This window comes from Mastigoproctus giganteus, chromosome 7 (assembly GCF_048544385.1).
Source record: "Mastigoproctus giganteus isolate SK-2022 chromosome 7, ASM4854438v1, whole genome shotgun sequence".
In the NCBI taxonomy this organism is placed as follows: domain Eukaryota; kingdom Metazoa; phylum Arthropoda; class Arachnida; order Uropygi; family Thelyphonidae; genus Mastigoproctus; species Mastigoproctus giganteus.
This window is the reverse complement of record NC_143581.1, coordinates 204,841,761-204,862,195: the sequence shown is the minus strand read 5'-3', so window position 1 is coordinate 204,862,195 and position 20,435 is coordinate 204,841,761. Positions and strand designations below refer to the sequence as shown.

At 34.5% G+C, this 20,435-nt stretch overlaps 1 protein-coding gene across 1 annotated transcript in view; it reads right to left on the bottom strand.

Annotated features, from left to right (window-relative positions):
* Nucleotides 1-20,435, bottom strand: part of Syn2 (Syntrophin-like 2) — a 203,265-nt gene that overhangs the window by 103,335 nt on the left and 79,495 nt on the right. Inside the window, exon 7 of the mRNA XM_090377381.1 lies at nucleotides 20,206-20,273. Within this exon, the coding sequence (XP_090233507.1) occupies nucleotides 20,206-20,273 (68 nt within the window). The remainder of the gene's footprint in view (nucleotides 1-20,205; nucleotides 20,274-20,435) is intronic.

Below are 20,435 nucleotides of genomic sequence, written 5' to 3'. Positions count from 1 at the left end.
ATATTAAAACAAATGGACTAATAGTAGTATGCCCCTGGAAAAAATGATAATACCAATCCAAGCTGCACATTTGACGTACCATGCAACTCAGGGAAACTTAAAATTAACAGATGCAGTAAGCAGCAAAGGCTGAAGTTGTGGGCTGCATCAGGAAACAAATTCTTGTTGGGAACAACTAATGTACAACTTAGAGAGCTAAAAATTCCGCTTTATATTTAAATTAAAAACTTAACATCAAATGACTATTCTAGTTAACATACAATGCTTTGTCAAATCCAAGGTAGCAAAAAATTTAACACCCTCCTTCACAAAAAAATTTCATAAATGAAATAAAAATTACATAAATTATAATATGACAATGACTAATAATGATATAAAGGAATTTCAGTTTACTAAAATATAAAAGTTTGTTTTTTTTGGCATTCTTTCCTTCCTCAACTTATACTTTACGTACAGAAAAATGAACTTCATGTAATCTAGCTGACCCAGTTAATTTTCTTTGTTTTGCGTCATATAACTGATTTGCAAGTAGATGTCACTTGACCATCCTTCTACATAACTGACAAGACAGATCTACTCCAATGTCTGTGAGAATGTTACCAAACACCTTCTGGAAAAACACTAAATAGTGTTAGTGTTCTTGCATTAAATAAGTTTTAGAGTTACACAGTGTCTCTTTTTACTATATTCAATGCACCAAATGATGTCTCTTAGAACTTGCATGCTATCAGCAAACAGATATTGTTGTTACATTATCAACAAAACAATATTTTAAACTATACATAATGTTATTTATAATTTAATATTTAAAGTAACTCAGACATAGTGCCAATGAAAAGACATCAAAACAGCTAAAAAGTAACTTTAAGAAATCACACTACATATTACAAGCTACTAGCACAAATCAAAGTCCCATGCATCGTTTAGCTGGTGCAGCATAAGCCTCAGGCTTCTTTACACCATATAGCTAATATTAATAATAATAATAAATGATCATAATCTAAAAACTGCCATGAGTAAAGGTTTCAAATTAGACCAATTAATAAAGCTAATCTAAACAATATCAACAAAAAACTCTACTTAAATCTTACACATTTTGCCAACAAGCCTATAAATATACCATTCCACAAAATGAAGCTTTTCAAAACTGGATTAACGTTATCTATCAAGACTTAAAAAAAGCTATTGCAAAGTCTTACAAACTTTACAATAACCACTATACTCCATACTGCAATATAAAAAAACACATTTTAGAATCACAGGACAATTTCATTTTCACACTAGTTGACAAAGCTTCTAACAACTTTGCTATCTTTTGCAAACAATTTTACTTTAACCAACTTAAATTGAAATTAGTCCCACATATACACCATGCAGTCTTAATCCTATTTCTACATTAAAAAAACTAATAGCCTTATATAAGAAAGTTCACCCTTCCCTTCCTTTATATGATTGCTAAATTCCACAAACAACCGGCTGGTTTCAGATTCATCACCAGTTCCCAAAATACCTGCTACCTACCTTCCAGGCAAACAATTTTTCAGACTGCTTAAAACCATTTTTAACAATCTCACTTTTACCTGGATTATTAACAATAACCAAGCTGTTATAAACACTTTCAAATCCAAATTATCTATAACCATTATTGAAACTTTCGATTTCACCAACCTTTTCACTTCCATCCCACATAACCTACTGGTATTTGTGTGCTTAAACAACTGTTTTACAAATACCAAGATAAACTTTATATTAATGAGGGTATGCAGGATAACTTTGTCAATCTTTGCATACTCAATAATTACATTTTTGATGGCAAACAAGCATACAAACCAAATATTGGAGTACCTATGGGTTCCAAATTTCTAGCCTTGTATCTAACCTTTTTTTATACTATTATGAAGAACTATATATTACAAGCAATTCCAATCATAAACTTTTAGCTTTCAGGTATATAGATGACATCTTTGTATTAAATAGACTTTGAACTCTTAGCAAAAGCGACTAACCCCTCAGAACTTAAACTTAACAAAGAAAATGCTACTAAAGGCATAGCCAACTTCCTTGACCTGAATATTACACTTAGTAATGAGGTAGTTCCTTATCATATTTACCTATATGATAAAAGAAATAAATTTAACTTTGATGTTATTTACCTCACGATTTGCCAATCCAATATTTCTTATAAAATACACAAAAATACCATTTGCACACAAGCTATTACATTAGCCAACATTTGCAGTAATCATATCCTTTTCATCAAAGCAATACAAGATTTTTATAATAAGCTTTTAAATAATAATAGACCTCCTGTTTTCATCAAATACTGTTTCACTTCCAATTAAAAATAAATTCAATTATGACTTACTTGGCACTTGTCTGTGCTAAAGGTATTGTACAGTTGTATATAATTTGGTGGGATTTCCACTACTTAGTAAGTAATCACTATTCATGATTTACAATTTAAGGAAAGATTTGCCTGTTGCTTTACTCACTAAGTTTACCTTTTTGTTTGAATTCCACTTTTTAATCTACTTTGAATTACATATAAATCTACTCTTGTTCCTTAAAATGTTGTTTATTTGTTTTTTTTTTCGGTGTTTGGTATAGACCTTTTGTTCCTGAATTTTTTTAGCTTTGTTTTATCGCTTGATAATCACTAGGATTGCTACTCTGACATCCGGCAGCGATATTTTTTTTCTTTTACCATCTGCTTTCGTAATCTGGCCCTTTATGATGTGAAATTTCATCTATAAGATGAAACTTTGTATCACCTTTGAGTTAAAAAAATTTTGCGTTTGGTAGATGCCGGACTCTAGCATTTCTTGCTTCTTTGGATTTAACAAGATTTATTTTCTTTGATGGATGTACTGTTACTTTCTTCAATAGTTTCACTCAGCCTTAGAGGTACCCCTAAAAATGAATGCTTTTTCTTCATTCAACAGATGCAAGCCAATATGGTTGCACTGAATCTTGATAAGTAGACCTTGTTCTCTGACCATCAGAAAATTTTTGTTCTTGCTTCGTTGGATCTACCAGGTTTATTTCATTGGTCCTTTAACCTACGTTTTACTGGATGTTCATCTCCTGATCACTGTGGATCTAAATAATCCTGGTTTTACTTTCACTTTTCCTTTTTGTCTGACATATTCCTTCATCGATAGATTAAAATTACTTGTTTATTCTGCCAGATTTCAGCAGTTTTATTTTGGCCTTTATACCATATTACTTGCTTAGTTGACATTAAGACTTGTTTTGTAGACCTTGTTCTCTGATCATCAGGAATTTTTGTTCTTGCTTTGTTGGATATACCAAGTTTATTTCATTAGAATTTTAAGTTATGTTTTACTGGATGTTCATTTCCTGTTCACTGTAGATCTAAATTATCCTGGTTTTACCTTTCCTTTTAGTCTGACATATTCCTCAGTCAATAAATTAATATTACTTGTTCATTCTGCCAGATTTCAGCCATTTTATTTAGACTTTTATACCATTTTACTCTAGTACATTTTTTTTTTTTTTTTTTTTTGTCCAGTATTGACAATAGAGGTCATACCTGTTGTTCACATTTTTAAAGCTTTCTAGTAAGTCCGTTTCATTACTATATAATACTTTGAACCTGTTATTGTTTCACTTTGTGTCAGGGTTGCGTGTTCACCATTAGCAGCTTATTTTTATGCCTTGTCATCTCGCCTTTGCTTTGCTTTGCTTCTCTACAAGCTTATGGTATTAACACCCATTTTTACTAACTCTTGCAAATACCAGAATAATTTCTTTAAGGTTGGGCCTTACACACCCAGTAGTTCAATAATTTTAATTACTTTTTCTACACTTTTTTTTATCTTTTTGTTTCTATCTTCTTCCCATTCGTAAAACTATTAGTGTGATATAAGGGTGATACGAACGCTCCTACTATCCTTCATCCTATTGCTATTTTCATCTTCATTTAACCACTCTTTCTCCCCTTCTCCATCCTCAAGAATTTTTTACCTCACCCTATACCATTTGCTTGTTGACATTATATATATTTTTTGCTGCAAATTACATCTGTACTATAAATTGTCTTGTTACAGTTTGTTTTTTTCCCCATACCACACTGTAAACACTGTTTGTATTATATTTTTAACTTTAATTTTCACTACGTAGGGACTACCTTGTCCGATAGTATTAAGACAGGGGTTTTACTTTTGTATTTTTCTGCTTTTCTTGTACTATGGACAAGTTTGGAAACGCAGTTCCTGATACATGGTCAGGAGTAATCCCCTGATGAAATGCCTGCCCATGTATCGATTTTTCATTTTAACTGTCTTCAGATTTTGCATATTTGCCATCCCTATATTCAACCTTCTTTCTAAAATTGTCAACCCATAACTGAATACAGTTATACCCCTTTGTAATTTTTGTATATTCCATTATAATTTATTTTCTTTTTCCACAGTCTCATTTCTTCCTATTAGCTTGTTAATTATGCCATTAATAATCTTAATTCATAATCGTACTAAAATTTTAAAATTTTTTCACCTATTTCATTACTGCTTCATTTCTATTTTCTGCTATCCTTTACACACTTTTAGTTCAGGCACTTCTCATAATGGGTACTTCTCATATCCATCTTTGCAGACCCTGTATTAATGTTTCTTACTACACATTTATATATTCTTTTGCTTCCTTTACTGCTGCCCTGTGCATTTTGGAGCATTTGACATACGATACGTTTCAAAAATTTCTCTATTTTTTTCTCATCTGCTTAGTTTTGCTTATAGAACTTATAATTTTACTACTATATATATATATAAAGTTAATCACGTTGGATATTATCATAGTATTACTTATGCTTAATGCTAATCTTGTTAGATTTTAACATATATCTTTTATGAAATCATTTGTGCAACGTTAATGCCACTGTATATATGCCAATTAGACATTATACGTGCCTGCAATTATAATTATCTATATGTTCAACTTATTGTGGAATGTTTCTGATTAATGGTGTTTGACTATAGGTATTAGTGTGTTTATGGATCAGTTGATCAGGTTAGTCCATAAAGGCTATCTTAATTCTGTAGGGCCTATAAACATTATATTTATGTAGCTTATTACCTAATGGTAAGGAATTTTCATTACAATTGCCTGATGAATTTTCATTACCTGCAGCTAATATCTTATCAAAATTGATGAATATGTGTATAAATATACTAAATTCTAAATTACAATGCAATTTAATATTATACATTCCATCACATGGTCATCAATCCCCTACTTTGTCGGGGGCTTTGAGCGGATCGATGGCCCATCTGATGGAATGTCTCATACATACCCATTTCTGTTGTCCCTATACCAGTTTTGCTATTCCTTAATTTAAGAATAGTTATATTAATTATATTATAATGTTTAAATTTATTTTTGTATTAAAATTTTTAGTTCTTGTGAGCGTTCTATGCAGCAAACTGGGATAGGTGACACAAAGCCCTAAGGGTATGCATCCGAAAATGGGAAGGTTCTTATTTACCATTACTAGTCCAGTAGAGGTCGTAGTTTAGAAAGGGGGAACTACCCACCTTCTAATTGTTTTATACAATTAGAAGGTGGGTAGTTCCCCTTGTATAAAACAATTAGGTGGGTAGTTCTACCCACCTTCTAACGGATGCGGACTGTAATGGGTGCGCCGCTCTGCGCTTGTACCAGGAATGTTTCCCGCACAGGCGTGCTCCTCATCATACGATTTTTGCACGTGTGCACAGAAAGTTACGTGAGACTGGTTGTTTCACAAGAGGTACCATGAATCGAGAGCGAATGACGAGGACGCCAGACAATGAGGAGAATGTCCTACGTCTTGCAGAAGACAATCATAGTACGAGTACTCGAGCGATAGGCCAACGATTGGGTATTTCCCAATCCACTGTATGGAGGATACTGTCAAAAACCAAATGAGTTCATACCATCTGCAACACGTCCAATCATTGGAGCCTGCGGATTATCCACTCCGGAAGACTTTTGCTGCTCGGTTTCTTCAACAGAAACGGTTCGCAAATGCTGACTTCCAGCGGGATCGCTGTTCACGCGACCTCCCGTTCAACGTCCTCTACCGCATGACGAAGGCATTTCGGACCCTGCAATGCTATGTGATTCCGATTCATCTTTGTGGCCCCTACATCTCCTGCAAGTTTGTCGCACTGGTAGTGAATCACCCTGTATAATAATAATTATTTTTTTTTTATCTAGAAATGGAAATTAAAACTTTAATTTGCTGGTATTCTCAAAAAAGTTTTAATTTCCATTCTAGATAATTCCAAAGTCATCCTGTTAGCAGCTATAATAGATAATATTTTTTAGGAAAATCCCCCCAGTTGAAAAGTTCCCCCTCAGTTTCCTCCATTAAAAATTTGAGCAATCTTTGAACATGTCAAAATGATCCCTGAACTTATAAACATTCATCATTTCTAGTATTGCAAGAGCTTTTGAACCTTTGAACTTTACACTGCTGCAAGGAGTTTACTCTGGAGATGTTAACTTTGACCATAAAACCAACTGAAATTTATGTATTCCACTGGAATGGTAAACTACATAGTATATTGATGTATGCAAGGTGGCACCTAGACTTAAAGTCCATCTCCACCGTATAATCAGTATCAAGCAGAACATCTACCAATAGAAAAGAAAAAAAAAAAAAAGAAAAAAAAAAAGTCACTCTGCAATCGGGGAGCAAACACCAAATTGGCGATTGCCTTCCGGTGCCCATCCCTAGAGCCGAGTCTGGGTCAACTATTCCTGTCTGTGCACAATGCACGAACTCCACACCCATCGGATGAAGCGCAATACTGATAGGTGTCATCTTCCTTGCATCCTGGCTGCCCACACCAGGAATACAAAAAAAAAAAAAAAAAAAACCCCACATATGCAAGCAGTCAGGAGTAAATCCCACATCATCAGTTTGTGATGCCAGCAAAAAAAAAAAAAAAATAAATAAATAATAAACAAAAATAAAATTTAAAAAAATTCTTCTGACTGCCTGCCAAAAAAAAAAACAAACAAACCTTATCTTGGCTGATTCAGCAATAATCCTGCATCTCAGCATTATAAGATGCCAAAAAAGAAAAAGGAAAAAATAAAAAAAAAACAATCACTGTCAATCAGAACATTAAGCTGCCTCCTCTTCTGGCAAACTCACGAAATGTCTGAAAATACTCAAACCTAGATAACAATTTATGTTCATTACCTCTGCATAAATCAACCACCACATTTACAAGATTAATTCTCATCTGATCATAAACTGAACAGTCAAATAACACATGGTCCCAAGTCTCTAAAGCCTAACAAACACAATATGGGTCAGACTCTATCCCTAGCTCACACAACTTGCCTTTCAAGGATCTGTGACCAGTTAATAAGTAAGAAGTCTCCATTCTCAACTTAAACCACTTGTTCTTTTTATAATCTACATTAAAAGTTACATCATGAATAAACCTCCCGGTCACATCTCTGGTCACACTGGAATTCCATCTTTCCTGCCAAATTTCTATTAGTTTTGACATAATATTCCTATTAGATATCTTTCGATCAACTTGGATATCATTACTAATACCAATAATGTAACTGGTCTACACTTCCTGGTAAAATAACAAAATGTCCTAAAAATTATAAACAAATTCAATGGAAGAGTATCCACAATAACTTGTATTGTGTTTGCAGATACCGTTTTACATACCCGTAATATAGTTAATAACATAGATCTTTGTAATGAATTTAACAGTAATCACTCGCAAAAACCAAGCAGATGAAGCATATGACACAATAGGCAAAAATATAGCTTTGTAGTACAAGGAAAGAACTCTTCTGTTCAACCCCCAGTCTTTTCTTGTAATTCTGACAATAGAGGCTGTAAAATTTTTAACCTTACTAGCTAAGTATTCTAAATGAGCAGTAAATGTAAATTTATCATCCAAAACAACTCCAAGATATTTAACCTGAGAAACAAGAGGTATCTGTTTATTTTCAATAACTACTTTCGGTGGACGATAGTAATCAAGCTTACCTTTCGTAAGCATCATCACTTAGAAGGAGAAATCTTGAGTTAAGCCCGATGAGCAAGACTGTTCACCACTATTGCAATTTTATGTTCAATTTGTTGTCTAGATTTACCCTCTACTAACAAAATCAAATCGTTCGCAAAAGCTATCTTATGACACTCAGACTTATCGAAGGCTAACCACAAGTTTAAAACCAAGTTCCAAAAAAAACCGGGCACAACACTGATCCCTGAGGATATCCGCGGTTTATAACCCTCTCATATTTCAAATGCTGGGACCTTACTATGAATTTCCTGTCACTTAAATAACTTATTATTTTATATAGCATATCTGGGCATTTTAATAATCTTAATGCTAATAGAACACTCTCAAACCAAACAGTATTGAATGCTCCTACAAAATCAACAAATAAGGCTACTTGCTATTAGACTGCTTACTGAAATTCACTAAATCATTGATGGCATTCTCAGTAGAGCAACCCCTTTTAAAACCATACTGAAACTTGAAATCGAAATTGCTATCCAAAAACAAAGATTCCAATCTTAATAGTATTAATTTCTCAAAAATTTTACCTAAATTTGCTAGTAATGAGATTGGGCGAAACCCCCTGGGATCAGTTAAAGGCTTCCCCAGTTTCAGAATCAACTTCAATAAAGCCTAAATTGAGGCCTAAATGGATGTCAGATGAACTAATGAGGCATATGGCAGAGAAGAAAAATGCATGGGATACATACAAATTAACACGTGACACAGAAGCCTATGATAGATACAAGTTGATCTGTAACCAAGTTACAAAGGAGGTTAGTCAGGCGAAGGCAGATTACGAGAGATCCTTGGCAAGGGATGCAAAGAAAAACAGCAAAGAGTTCTTTACTTATGTAAACTCTAGAAGGGGATGAATCAGATTGGTCCACTTGATATCGATGGGTCAATTGTTGATGACCCTGCTCAGGTAGCTAACAAACTAAATGAATATTTTGCATTGACATTCACACATGAGGAGTTATTCAGCGAGGGGAATTCCAGAGGTGTATTCAACTCTAGCAGTAAGCTAGAGAATCTTGTAATAACTGAGAGGAAAGTGGAGGAGAGATTGTTGAAGATAAACACAAGAAAGGCACACAGGGTGGATGGGATCTATCCAGTTATATTAAAGGAGGCAAAGGAAGTAAGCAAACCCTTAGCCATAATTATGAGAGCTTCCTTGGACTCAGGGGAGGTACCTATGGACTGGAGATGTGCAAATGTGATCCCAATTCACAAGGGAGGATCAAAGACTGACACAAGTAATTATAGACCTGTGAGTTTAACTTCTGTTCCCGGAAAATTAATGGAGGCACTGATTAAAGAAGCACTGCAGGATCATCTAGACAAGACTTCAGTTATAGCTCGGACACAGCATGGTTTTGTTAAGGGGAAGTCTTGCCTGACCAATTTGATTGGATACTATGATGCAGTCACAAAAGAACTGGATGCAGGGAATAACCTTGATATTATATACTTGGATCTTAGAAAGGCTTTTGATACTGTTGCACATGGAAGACTGCTGCACAAATTGGAGCAGTGTGGCATTGGAGGCAAATTGCTGCAATGGATAAAGGGGTGGTTGAGGGGGAGAAGACAGAGAGTGGTAATCAATGGACACTGCTCATCGTGGACTAATGTTATTAGTGGAGTCCCTCAGGGTTCAGTATTGGGTCCTTTATTGTTTTCTGTATTTATAAATGATACTGATGATGGTATATCAAACTTAATGTCCAAGTTTTCAGACGATACAAAGGTTGGCAGGGTTGTTAAGGACACAAATGACGCTGCAACAGGATCTGGAAAGGTTGAGTAGATGGGCTGAGAGGTGGCAAATGTAGTTTAACATTGACAAACATAAAGTACTACATATGGGAAACAGCAACCCCAGAGCAATGTATCAACTCTGTGGTAATACACTGACAGTGGTAGAGAATGAAAGGGACCTGGGGGTGGTTGTGCAGGCAGATATGAAGTTCTCTGTACAGTGCAGACGGGCTGCAAGAGTAGCTCATGGTGTATTGTCAATGATATATAGGAATTTTTCTAGCACGGATAAGGAGGTGATTATTCCCTTGTATAAGGCAATGGTCAGGCCACACCTAGAGTACTGTATACAGGCCTGGAGGCCTCATTTCAAGAAGGATGTAGAGCTGCTGGAACGAGTACAGAGAAGGGCAACAAGATTAGTGAATGGAACAAAGGGGTGCTCTTACGAAGAAAGGCTTAAGTTTTGCGAATTACAGTGTCTGGAGACTAGGCACCAGCGAGGTGATCTGATAGAGGTGTACAGAGCCTTGAATGGTTTGAGCATGCTCAATGCTGATGGGATTCTTCCTCTTGCTCAGAATAATCACCTGAGAGGGCATAAATTCAAATTGAGGAAAGACAGATGTAGGATAGATTTGCGGAAATTTGCCTTTAGCCAGCGGGTGATTGGTAGGTGGAACAGACTTCCATCCCTTATCGTGGAAGTTGATAGCCTAAATAAGTTTAAGGCTCAGCTGGACAGGTATTTCGAATGACAGAGGGGTGAAGTGGAAGTGGTTATTTTTTATTTATTTAATTTACTTTATTTTTTTTTTTTGGCTGATGCTGCATAAGCTTGCTTTCTTGCATCAAATGCCTCTACTAATGCTAATGCTAAAGCAATCTTCCAAAATGAGGGAAAAACCCCCTCAAAAAAACATTTATTAAATACATTTAATAACACATCAGATCACAACTGTGTAGCTCTAATAATGCAATTATTTTCAATTTCATCCAACCCCAGGGTCTTATTAATATTTAAATTAGAACACACAACCATTAACTCACTTAAATTGAACAAGTCAGTGTCATTAGAACCCTGATAATCTCTGTTTATGCAGTATCCTGTGCTTCACAGTCAGCTAAAAATAACTGATCAGTAATAGACTTGATGGTAAACTACAAAAAAAAAAAAAAAAAAACCACAGTACATTAAAGGAATGGGAAAGCCTGGAAGACAAAGAAAATGGTGTAAGAAGAGAGAGGGGCCAGCCCCTCTCTCTTCTGGGTCCTTGAAGGAAAAAAAAAACAAGGAAAAAGTATACATATAAGCAGTCCTCTGACTTAAAGCAGGTCACATTGCTAGAAAAGGAGCTGTGCTGTTGTTATGATGAATATGATTTTCCACAGAATGAATGATATGTAGGAGAAGCTACAATTATTCACCCATTAAGACGCTTGCCAAAAAACAGAACATTTAATAGCCTAAGGACCTGCTAATGTGATTTACTAACAAAAAAAAAAAATGTTGTTGTTAATATGTATTGCTAATATGTTTCTTTTGGGGAAGAAAATCAATTAAGAGAATTGTAAATAATTTAAGCAACTTTAACACTTACCTGGTTATATGAAAGTTGCTTTGATAAGTTTCTACCTCTCATAGAAGGGAGATGTATTTTTGATTCATATAGTTTTTTTTTTTAATAATTTGAACTCTTATATGAACACATGCAAAGTTATAGTTCATAACTTACAATTTTGTTTAGAGCACAAAATGATGTAATAATGTAATAAAATTTATAAAAAGGGATTATGTTGAATAGCAAGGATATTCAGAAAGACTTGGTAAATACAATGGCAGGCAAAAAAAAACTGTCACTTGTGAATTTTATAAATAATGTGTTTTGCAGAAATGTTCAAAATGCATTTGTTACATGGGATATATCTCTGTGAATGAAATCCAATAAAAAGACTACACCTGATATACCTAATTGCCATAAATATCTTCCCAAAGGGTAAAATGCGTAATTAATGGAAATATGAGTAATCATGCAAATGGCAATCATGACAACCAAACACATTTTATTGCATTTACGTCTACAAACTGAAATGATTAATGTAATAGTATTATATACCGTAAATCAGCAAAATAAGTCCTCAATATTTTGTTGTTCCTCCTTGAGCTGAAATTGCAGCCTTGCAACGATCTGGCATGGAGTTAATCAACTTCTGGATATACAGTTGCCCAATTTTGTGGTACCACACCCCTACAATGTTCTCCTGCAGCTGAATTTTACTTGTTGGCTTCTTCTGAGCAATTTTAGATGACATTATGTAACAACAAATTTCAATAGGTTTCAAATCTTGACTGTTGCCAGGCCAGTCCAACACTGTAACGCCAGCATTTCTGAAGTATGACTGCACCTTAGAGAAAAACAAGGGAAAACCTTGGTGTAAGTATGTTTTAAGCCTTGTGAGACAAGAAGACAAACTCATCATTAAATCTAAATAACATAAAACTTACCAATTTTGCTGTGTGGCAAGGTGCTGAGCCCTGTTGAAAAAATGCAGTTTTGGACGCCTGTGTCATGATCCCTAATAACGGGTTTCGGGCACTCCTCCAAGATAGCAGTGTAGGTTTCTGCATTCACTGTTCCGTTAATAAACTTAATTCGCCCCACCCCTTTGCTTGTTATGCATCCCCAGACCATCTGACCAGAAGGGAACTTTACAGTCGATGTTATGTAGTAAGGATGGTATGCCTCCAATTTTCGTCTTCTGTCATATTGCTTCCCCTCCGAGCCATGCAGGTTGAATTTCAATTTATCAAAAAAGATGACAGTGTCCTATTGCGCTTTTGTCCATGAAACATGCGTTTTAGCCCAAGCAAGTTGCGCCTTCCTCATTTGCTGGGCCAACGAAGGCTTCTTCTTGGGCCAATAAGCATGCAGACCACATTCCGAAAGCCGTCTTTGGATAGTTCATGCACTTGTTTCAACACCAGGCCATCAAAAGTCAAGTTTTAGATCAGGAGTACTAGCATGGCGATTACAAAGGCATAGCCGCTTCAAAGCGGCTATGCTGCGTCACTCTCTTATGGCCTGATCCAGGTCTTTTCTTCACATCAATGGTTTCACGCTTTAATTTCAGCATCCGGGATACTGTTGACTGGTGGCAGCCTATTTTATCAGTGATCGCACGCCTAGAAAGCCCTTCCTGGACAGAGCAACAGCTACACTTTTTTTTCTTAATGTGTCAACTGGACATATGGGGCCATGCTTACACCTCTGCAAAACAGGATACTAATGAGCGTGTATACTCTTCCAATGCCGTATTTATAGAAACGGCTGATGCAATACCTTTGCTTTGCAACAAACAAAAATGACTGTAATCAAACAATATCTTATACACTGGTGTTCAAAGAAAGTGCATCACCTAGGAATTTCACGTTTCTAACCCTTTTCCGTGATGGTGTGTTACATTAATGACTGGCATCACAAATAGAAATATAAACAAAAGATATTTATTAATAGTTAAGGCAAAGCTAAGTAATATTTGACAGGTGCTCTCAAAATATTCCAAAATGAGCACTTGCAACCTTTATACAACAGTTTTGGTAAACATGACAATTATGGCTGAAATGTTATCAGAAGCCCTCAATTTGCTTCAGTTTATCATTTTAAATGGAAAACAAAATGAAACGTTCACCAGGTGCAGACTAATATTTAGTTGAACTGCCTCTGGCCCTGATGACAGCAGCACACCGTTGAGGCACTGACAAGATCAATTTCTGAAGATAATCAACTGATAGTTTGTGGTTGCAAACACAAATTATGGCTTCCTGAAGTTCAAGAAGGGTCTTTGGTTTCTTTCTGGCACCTGCAGATTCCACACAATGTCAACAGTACTCTATAGGACTCAGATCCGGGCTGTTTCCTGGCCAGCTAAGAGTTGTAATGGACCGTTCTTCCAACCATTTTTTTCACCTGTAACAAATGTAAACACGTTACTGTCGAACCTCTAATGTAGAAATGAAGCTAAAGTAACTACAGAAGTGCCTGCTTACACTTTTTGCCCGATGACAAGGAGTAGAGTCATCCTGAAAGATGCAGTTACTTGTCAGGTTGAAATTGTCTCTAAGGTTGACAGCAATTCGCTTTCAATATAGCCAGGTATCCATTGACATTTACGGAATCTTTTATAAACTGCAGGTGACCTACTCCGCGATATGAAATCTTTTATAAACTGCAGGTGACCTACTCAGCGATATGAAATGAACCCCCACATCATTTGGCTGGTAGGGAGTTTCAATGTAGACACCATACAGTCTGGATGGTATTCTTCACCACGTCTACGACGAATTGTTTTTCTCCCATCAGAGCCATGCAGGTTGATTTCTTCTCATGCAAGAAAATAACTGACTTCCACTGCTCGGGGGTCCATTTGACATGCTCAAATTACATCAAATTAATCGGGCCTTTTTCATTTTTTTGTGTGAGGAGGGGCTTCTTCTTAGGACAACAGGCTACAAGTCGATTTTTGAAGAAGAGCCTTCTGACGGTTACTGCACTTGCTACTACTCCTGTATGTTCTTTTCATTCTCTTTTCAGCTCAGACAAAAAACAGCTTTACGGTGTTTAAGGCATAAGCGCTTAAAAACGCGATCCTATTTTGGCATAGAGACTCGTATTCATCTGGTTCCTTTTTTCCTATCAACAGAACCAGTATTCTTGAGTTTGGAAAGAAATCTACTCACTGTCGACTGATTATAAGACACTATAAGCAATATGACAGGAAGAACATCCTTCTTCACGTAAAGCAACAATAGCACTCTTTCTTTGTGGCGTCAACTGTACATATCTTGCCATCCTGACAAGCAAGGAATGACTGCAACTCTTGCAGAAGGTTTATATAGCTGAAAGTAACAGCTGATGCAATATTATGTCATCACCTACACGTGTCAATCTTATCTGACGCAATCTCTAAGAAATATTGTTGTTCAAATAACAAGTTATTCGGTATAACAAGTATTTTGTGCGGACGACAATTACAATTTTAAGGGGTGATGCACTTTCTTTGAACACCAGTGTATGTTTCACTACAAATGTTACTTTTTTTTAAGGTGATGCACTTTTTTTGTCCACCACTGTACATTAGAAAAATCTGCCTCATCATACGCAGCTGTCAAAAATTGTGTGGCTGAATTTAACATGGCAAAACTAGCATTGAAGGTGATGTGGATATCAAAAAGGTGGGGGACCCAACTAACTTTTTACCATTCATTTGACAGAATGTTCGCAAGAACATTCCGTCAAATGAATTAGATACGAGAGATTTCTGCAAGATGGGTCCTCCACCTTTTGACATCTAATCAGGAATGTATTCAATTCAAAACGTCAAAGAAATTGTTTGTCTGTTATTAAGGGTATTCCAGAATAACAGTGGTTTAAGCTGTAGTTACTTCAGTTATGATTTTCCACCTGTTTTAAGATTTTATCTAACTAGAAAATATACCGAATTTAAAATTGTGGCCAGACCAATACAGAAATTACACGCTATACTGAACACAACTGCTCAATCCTTTCTTCTTTCGCAACACAAATATATGACCTGGTATACAACAATTCTTGCAATGATTGCGACTTGTCATACTAGGGCTCGATTCCATGCACACTGAATTTGGGAGTAAAGCAGCATGCATCCTCAGTCCACGCTTCTCATTCAACAGCGTCAGAATTGTCCTTTCATGCTGTTAATGAAAACCATACATTTTTATCCAATGAGGCCAAAATACTTAAGTGTGTGCAACATAATTATACTAGACTATTAATTGCAGAAATCATCGAAATTAAATATCATGAGAATTCTATTAATGTATGCTGTCCGTATCTAATCAAATTTGTATCCAATCTGTATCCAATTTGTGGTCTTTTATGTGCATGCACGAAAGACAAATCATCTCTCTATTTAAGATTGTGGCTCACACACACTGCGCGTTATTATTATTCCTGTGATCAGGATATATGGTTGAAAAGCAATGTCAGCTTGAGGAAGAAAAATCGTTTTTCAAAATTTACATTAAATTTTTGAATTTAATTTTTAAATTTAAACTAATTTGACTGTAATCATTTTGTGTTAATTTTATATTCATTTTAATTTCTGGAGAGTGTTTTATGGAAGGTTCTACGTATCATATCAAGGTAAATTTCTCTTATTCTTCTAGAAATATTGAAATACAACATAGAATGTATTGAGCATTTTAGCTCTGTTTTATACTAATTATTTCTTAACATAGTTCATTCACTTTTCCGCAAAAGTAAACAAAGTGTTTAAAACAAGAGACTGTACCTTTAAACAGCAATATATGTTAAAAATGAACGTCAAGTATTTTGTGCAATCACATTTGTATTGCCTTTCCAGATTACAGGTGGCTGTTTTAGTTTCATTTTAGTGAAGCATGGCACATGTAACGAAAAATGCTTTTGCTGAGAGATATAAACAAACACAATAACAAACTCATTATATTATCAAAATGTAAATTTATAAATATACCTTATAAATTAATAGCAATGAGGATTGTCTGATAAGTTTCTAACTTAACACCATTTTTCAATGTAGTCTTTACCGGTGATGCTTCATATTCATGATTCCAGTTTTGTACTCGCTTTCTTCAAGGTGCTAAAAAGGTAGTGTAAGGCTACTATCACCTCATTACCCAACTCAAATTTCCTTCCAAAGGTGGAAATCAGATGTGGTTGGATTTGGTGAGTAGCACAACAATTCATAGTCATCCTGATAAATTCACACAAAAGCCAATATGTGAACAGGTGTACACTGCCCTGATGAAATACCTTTAATACCTTTATTTACAAAATACTTTTAATCAGCTTTCCTAGCCTCTTTGACTTGACTGAATTGTAATTTAGTTATTATTAAGTTAGCAGAGTAGGTAATAATTGCAGAGTAACAGTAGTTTAAATTGCAGTTAACGTTAAATGGAAATAATCCACAAATGACTCATTTGAAGTCATGATTAGGAATAACTGAAGTAATTAAAAATGATAAGGATGATGTTAAAACAGAAAAGAATATTTCAGAAGCATGAAGTAAATACTCTGCTGAATTGTTAAATGAATGAGCTGAAGAAGAGGGAAAAGACTGAAATGGAGGAAATTATGGTCATTATCTCTGCTGCTGAGGTAAAAGACCATGGAAAATATCAAGTACAGAAAGGCAGTGGGAATAGATGAAATTAGATTTGAAATACTAAAAGCTAGGGGGGGGGATGAATAAAGAAAGTGCTTAACTTTCTTTATTCATCCCCCATTATACAGAGATGGTTTTCTAAAGGACAAGTTCTGGATGCTTGCAGCAAAGCATTAATTGCACCCCCATATATAAAAAGGGAAATAAAGCTGATTGTAGCAATTACAGAGGAATTTCATCCCTTAGTGTATAAGGTAAAATATACGCATCTTAAAGAAGAGGGTTTCAAGTATTGCTTTAGACCAGTGGTTTTCAACCAGGGTGCCGCAGCAACATTCCAGGGGTGCCACGTAATTTGGGTTTAAGTTACTTAAACTTATTATTATTTTTCAATTTATATGTTTATTTTATTATAAAATGGTGTAGAGTATCTTTTTAATTTTGTGGTCAACTATATTTGATGTTTACTTAGTACCTCTATATAAAGAATAAAATTAAAGAAGAGGGTTCTGTATTATGAAATGTAATTTTTATAATTATATTATTGTAATAAATATCATATAACATTTATATTTTTAATATTATATATATATATATTGAGAAAATTGAGTAGGGGTGCCGCAAAATAAAATAAATTACTTAGGGGTACCATTATTAAAAAAAGTTTGAAAACCACCGCTTTAGACCAATGATGGGATGACAAGATCAAATATCTGCACTAAGAGAAATTATATAAAGTCATGGGAATGTAACAAACAACTGTATTTAGGATTTGTTGATTTTGGAAAAGTATATGCCAAAGTACCTAAAAATTTGCTGTTCAGAATTTTAGGAAAATATATATATATAAAAAATAAAAAAAATATATGGCATTAAGGAAAATATTTTAAAGGAAATAAAAGGTTTATATAAAAATAGCAAATGTATAGCGAGGACTGAAAGGAAATAATTTCTGGTTAAACTTGGAGTGAGGTAGGGCTGTACCTCGTTACCACTTCTTTTTTCATAATTTTCAAGGGCCATTTAATAAAATACTCGACAAAGTTTACATGGGAAATGCAAAAATTAGATTATTATTGTATGCTGATGACATCGTGCCATTAAATTGTAGTTTACAAGATCTTCCAAAATCTCAGAATGAATTAGATAAAGGTTGTGGATAATTTGGCATGAAAATTAGTTACACAAAACAAGTCATAAACCATGGCAGAGGCAAGAAAAATTTAAAGCACAGACTAAATAACAAAAAATTAGAACTAGTTAATAATTTTATATATCTACAAACAACCTTCAATGAAGATGGACAATTAGACATGGAAAGAAACAATAGAATAAGTGCAGGAAGTGTAGGAAGCCAGGTTAAACAAATTCATTTGGACCAAAACAAAAATTATCCAAAAAAACAAAAGTAACTATATACAGCCACTCCCTGACTTACATAAAGGTTGCATTCCACGGAATTCTATGTAAGTCAAAATTTCCTTAAAGGCTTATGCAGCACTTGCAACTATGCATACCGAATTTGATCGAACACAAAAAAAAAAAAAAAAAAAAAAAAAAGAAAAAAAAGACATGTTTGACAAATATGTAAAGAGAATTATTTATTCAATTTTTTTTTTTTATCTCATATGCAGGAAAAATTTCAAAAGTGTACAAAATTACAAAAGTGTGCAATTGGAGAAATTTTACTTTAACATTGTGGAAAGAGTACGATGCTTCAACCTATTAAACCACCTGTTGCTTGTCACGAACTTGACTTGGGATTCGCCATACATATCCTTAATATCTTCATAAATACTTCTTGCATTTGCTTGAATGGCCATTAGGACTCAGGAGCACTCACTTCTGAATCTGATTTTCCATTTATATTATTAACAGCTTTTCCATCTTCAATATAGCATCTGAACACTGTCCTTTAAAATAGTATTCACCATTGAAGCAGAGAGACCTAATTCCCATGCACTAGATGACAAAATTTGTCCTACTTCTTACTTCTTAATCATTTTCATCTTCATTTCTAAATGAATTTTGTTTCATTTCCTAGCACTGCTACCACTTGCACTTTCCATTGGTCACTTTCCCTTCATCATTGTAATAAGTAAATAGGAATAAAGAGAAGATTCTGAAAATTTATTTATGTTTTTTATATGATTGAAAATTTCAGTGAAGGGGAAACACATTTCACCGTAAAAACCCACACAATTCCAGTTATCAATATTATCACAAATGCAATAAGATTGAGTGTGCTACTGTTTATAATAGAGATTTCACTAACAGAAGAGCCCAATAAACCGGAAGTGAAAATTGTTTTTATTGTTTTATGGTCATGACCTCCAGAAATGTGCTTCAGAAAAATGTCACAAAGGCATTCAAAATTGATTCTTATAACAGAACATATGATAATGATGAACGTGTAGTGCATTCTCTGGTGGGACCACATGACCCTTTCTCTCAGCCAATAGTAGCATTTGTAAATGTGTTGATCACGTGTTTTGTTTATGCATTCTTTAGTTAAAAGTGATTTTTGTGTTGTGCTTATTTTACATAAATTTATATAAAACTAATACAATTTCCATTATAAAAATGACTTTTAGAGAGTTAAATAGTAGTTTTATAGCAAAAATTTCAACTTCTGAAGCCTTGGAATGAATTACCAAGAAAAAAAACTAAATGTGTTATTGGGTTCAGTTACAATGTTTTCACAATATCCCCATCAAAACATATTTTGCATTCCATTTATGGAGATGTTTTCACAATATCTCCATAAATAGAATGCAAAATACGTTTCCATATTTTTTTCAGTTTGCACCATCCTGCAAAAATTACATAAAGATGAATTTATGTAAGTCGGGGAGTGCCTGCATAACAGTTTTTATTTCTTACTTAGCTCAGAACTAAGTAAGAAATAAATTTCTGTTAGCTGATCATCTGTTAGCTAATCTCTAATCTCACTTTGTGAGATTAGATAACAGATATTCAAACCAAAAACGAATGGTAACCAAGCTGAAGGCGGATTAATGGTGTCAAGCAAGCATTAGAGAAAAGAAGACAGTCCAGAAAGAGTGATTTTTACTACCATAATGATCCAAACACTCACTGGATATAATATAGTTTCATTATGATATTTAGGTGTAAAAGTAAGGAATAAAAAAATATGTAAAAAAAAAAATAATAATAAAATAAAAAAATACTGGTTACATACCCGCCATCCATCCTCCAACTTGACTGACTGATCTTTGCTGGAGCGTATTCTCTCCTTCTGGTGCTGTACTGAATATAATGAACTATTTCAGAAAAAAATATTAAAACACTATATTTAATTTTAATTAGAAATATTTAATAAACACATAGAAGCCTACTGGGGCCATCGTTACTATTACACACCAGATCTGACACTAAGATTGGTAATGTCACAACCAATCATACCAACTA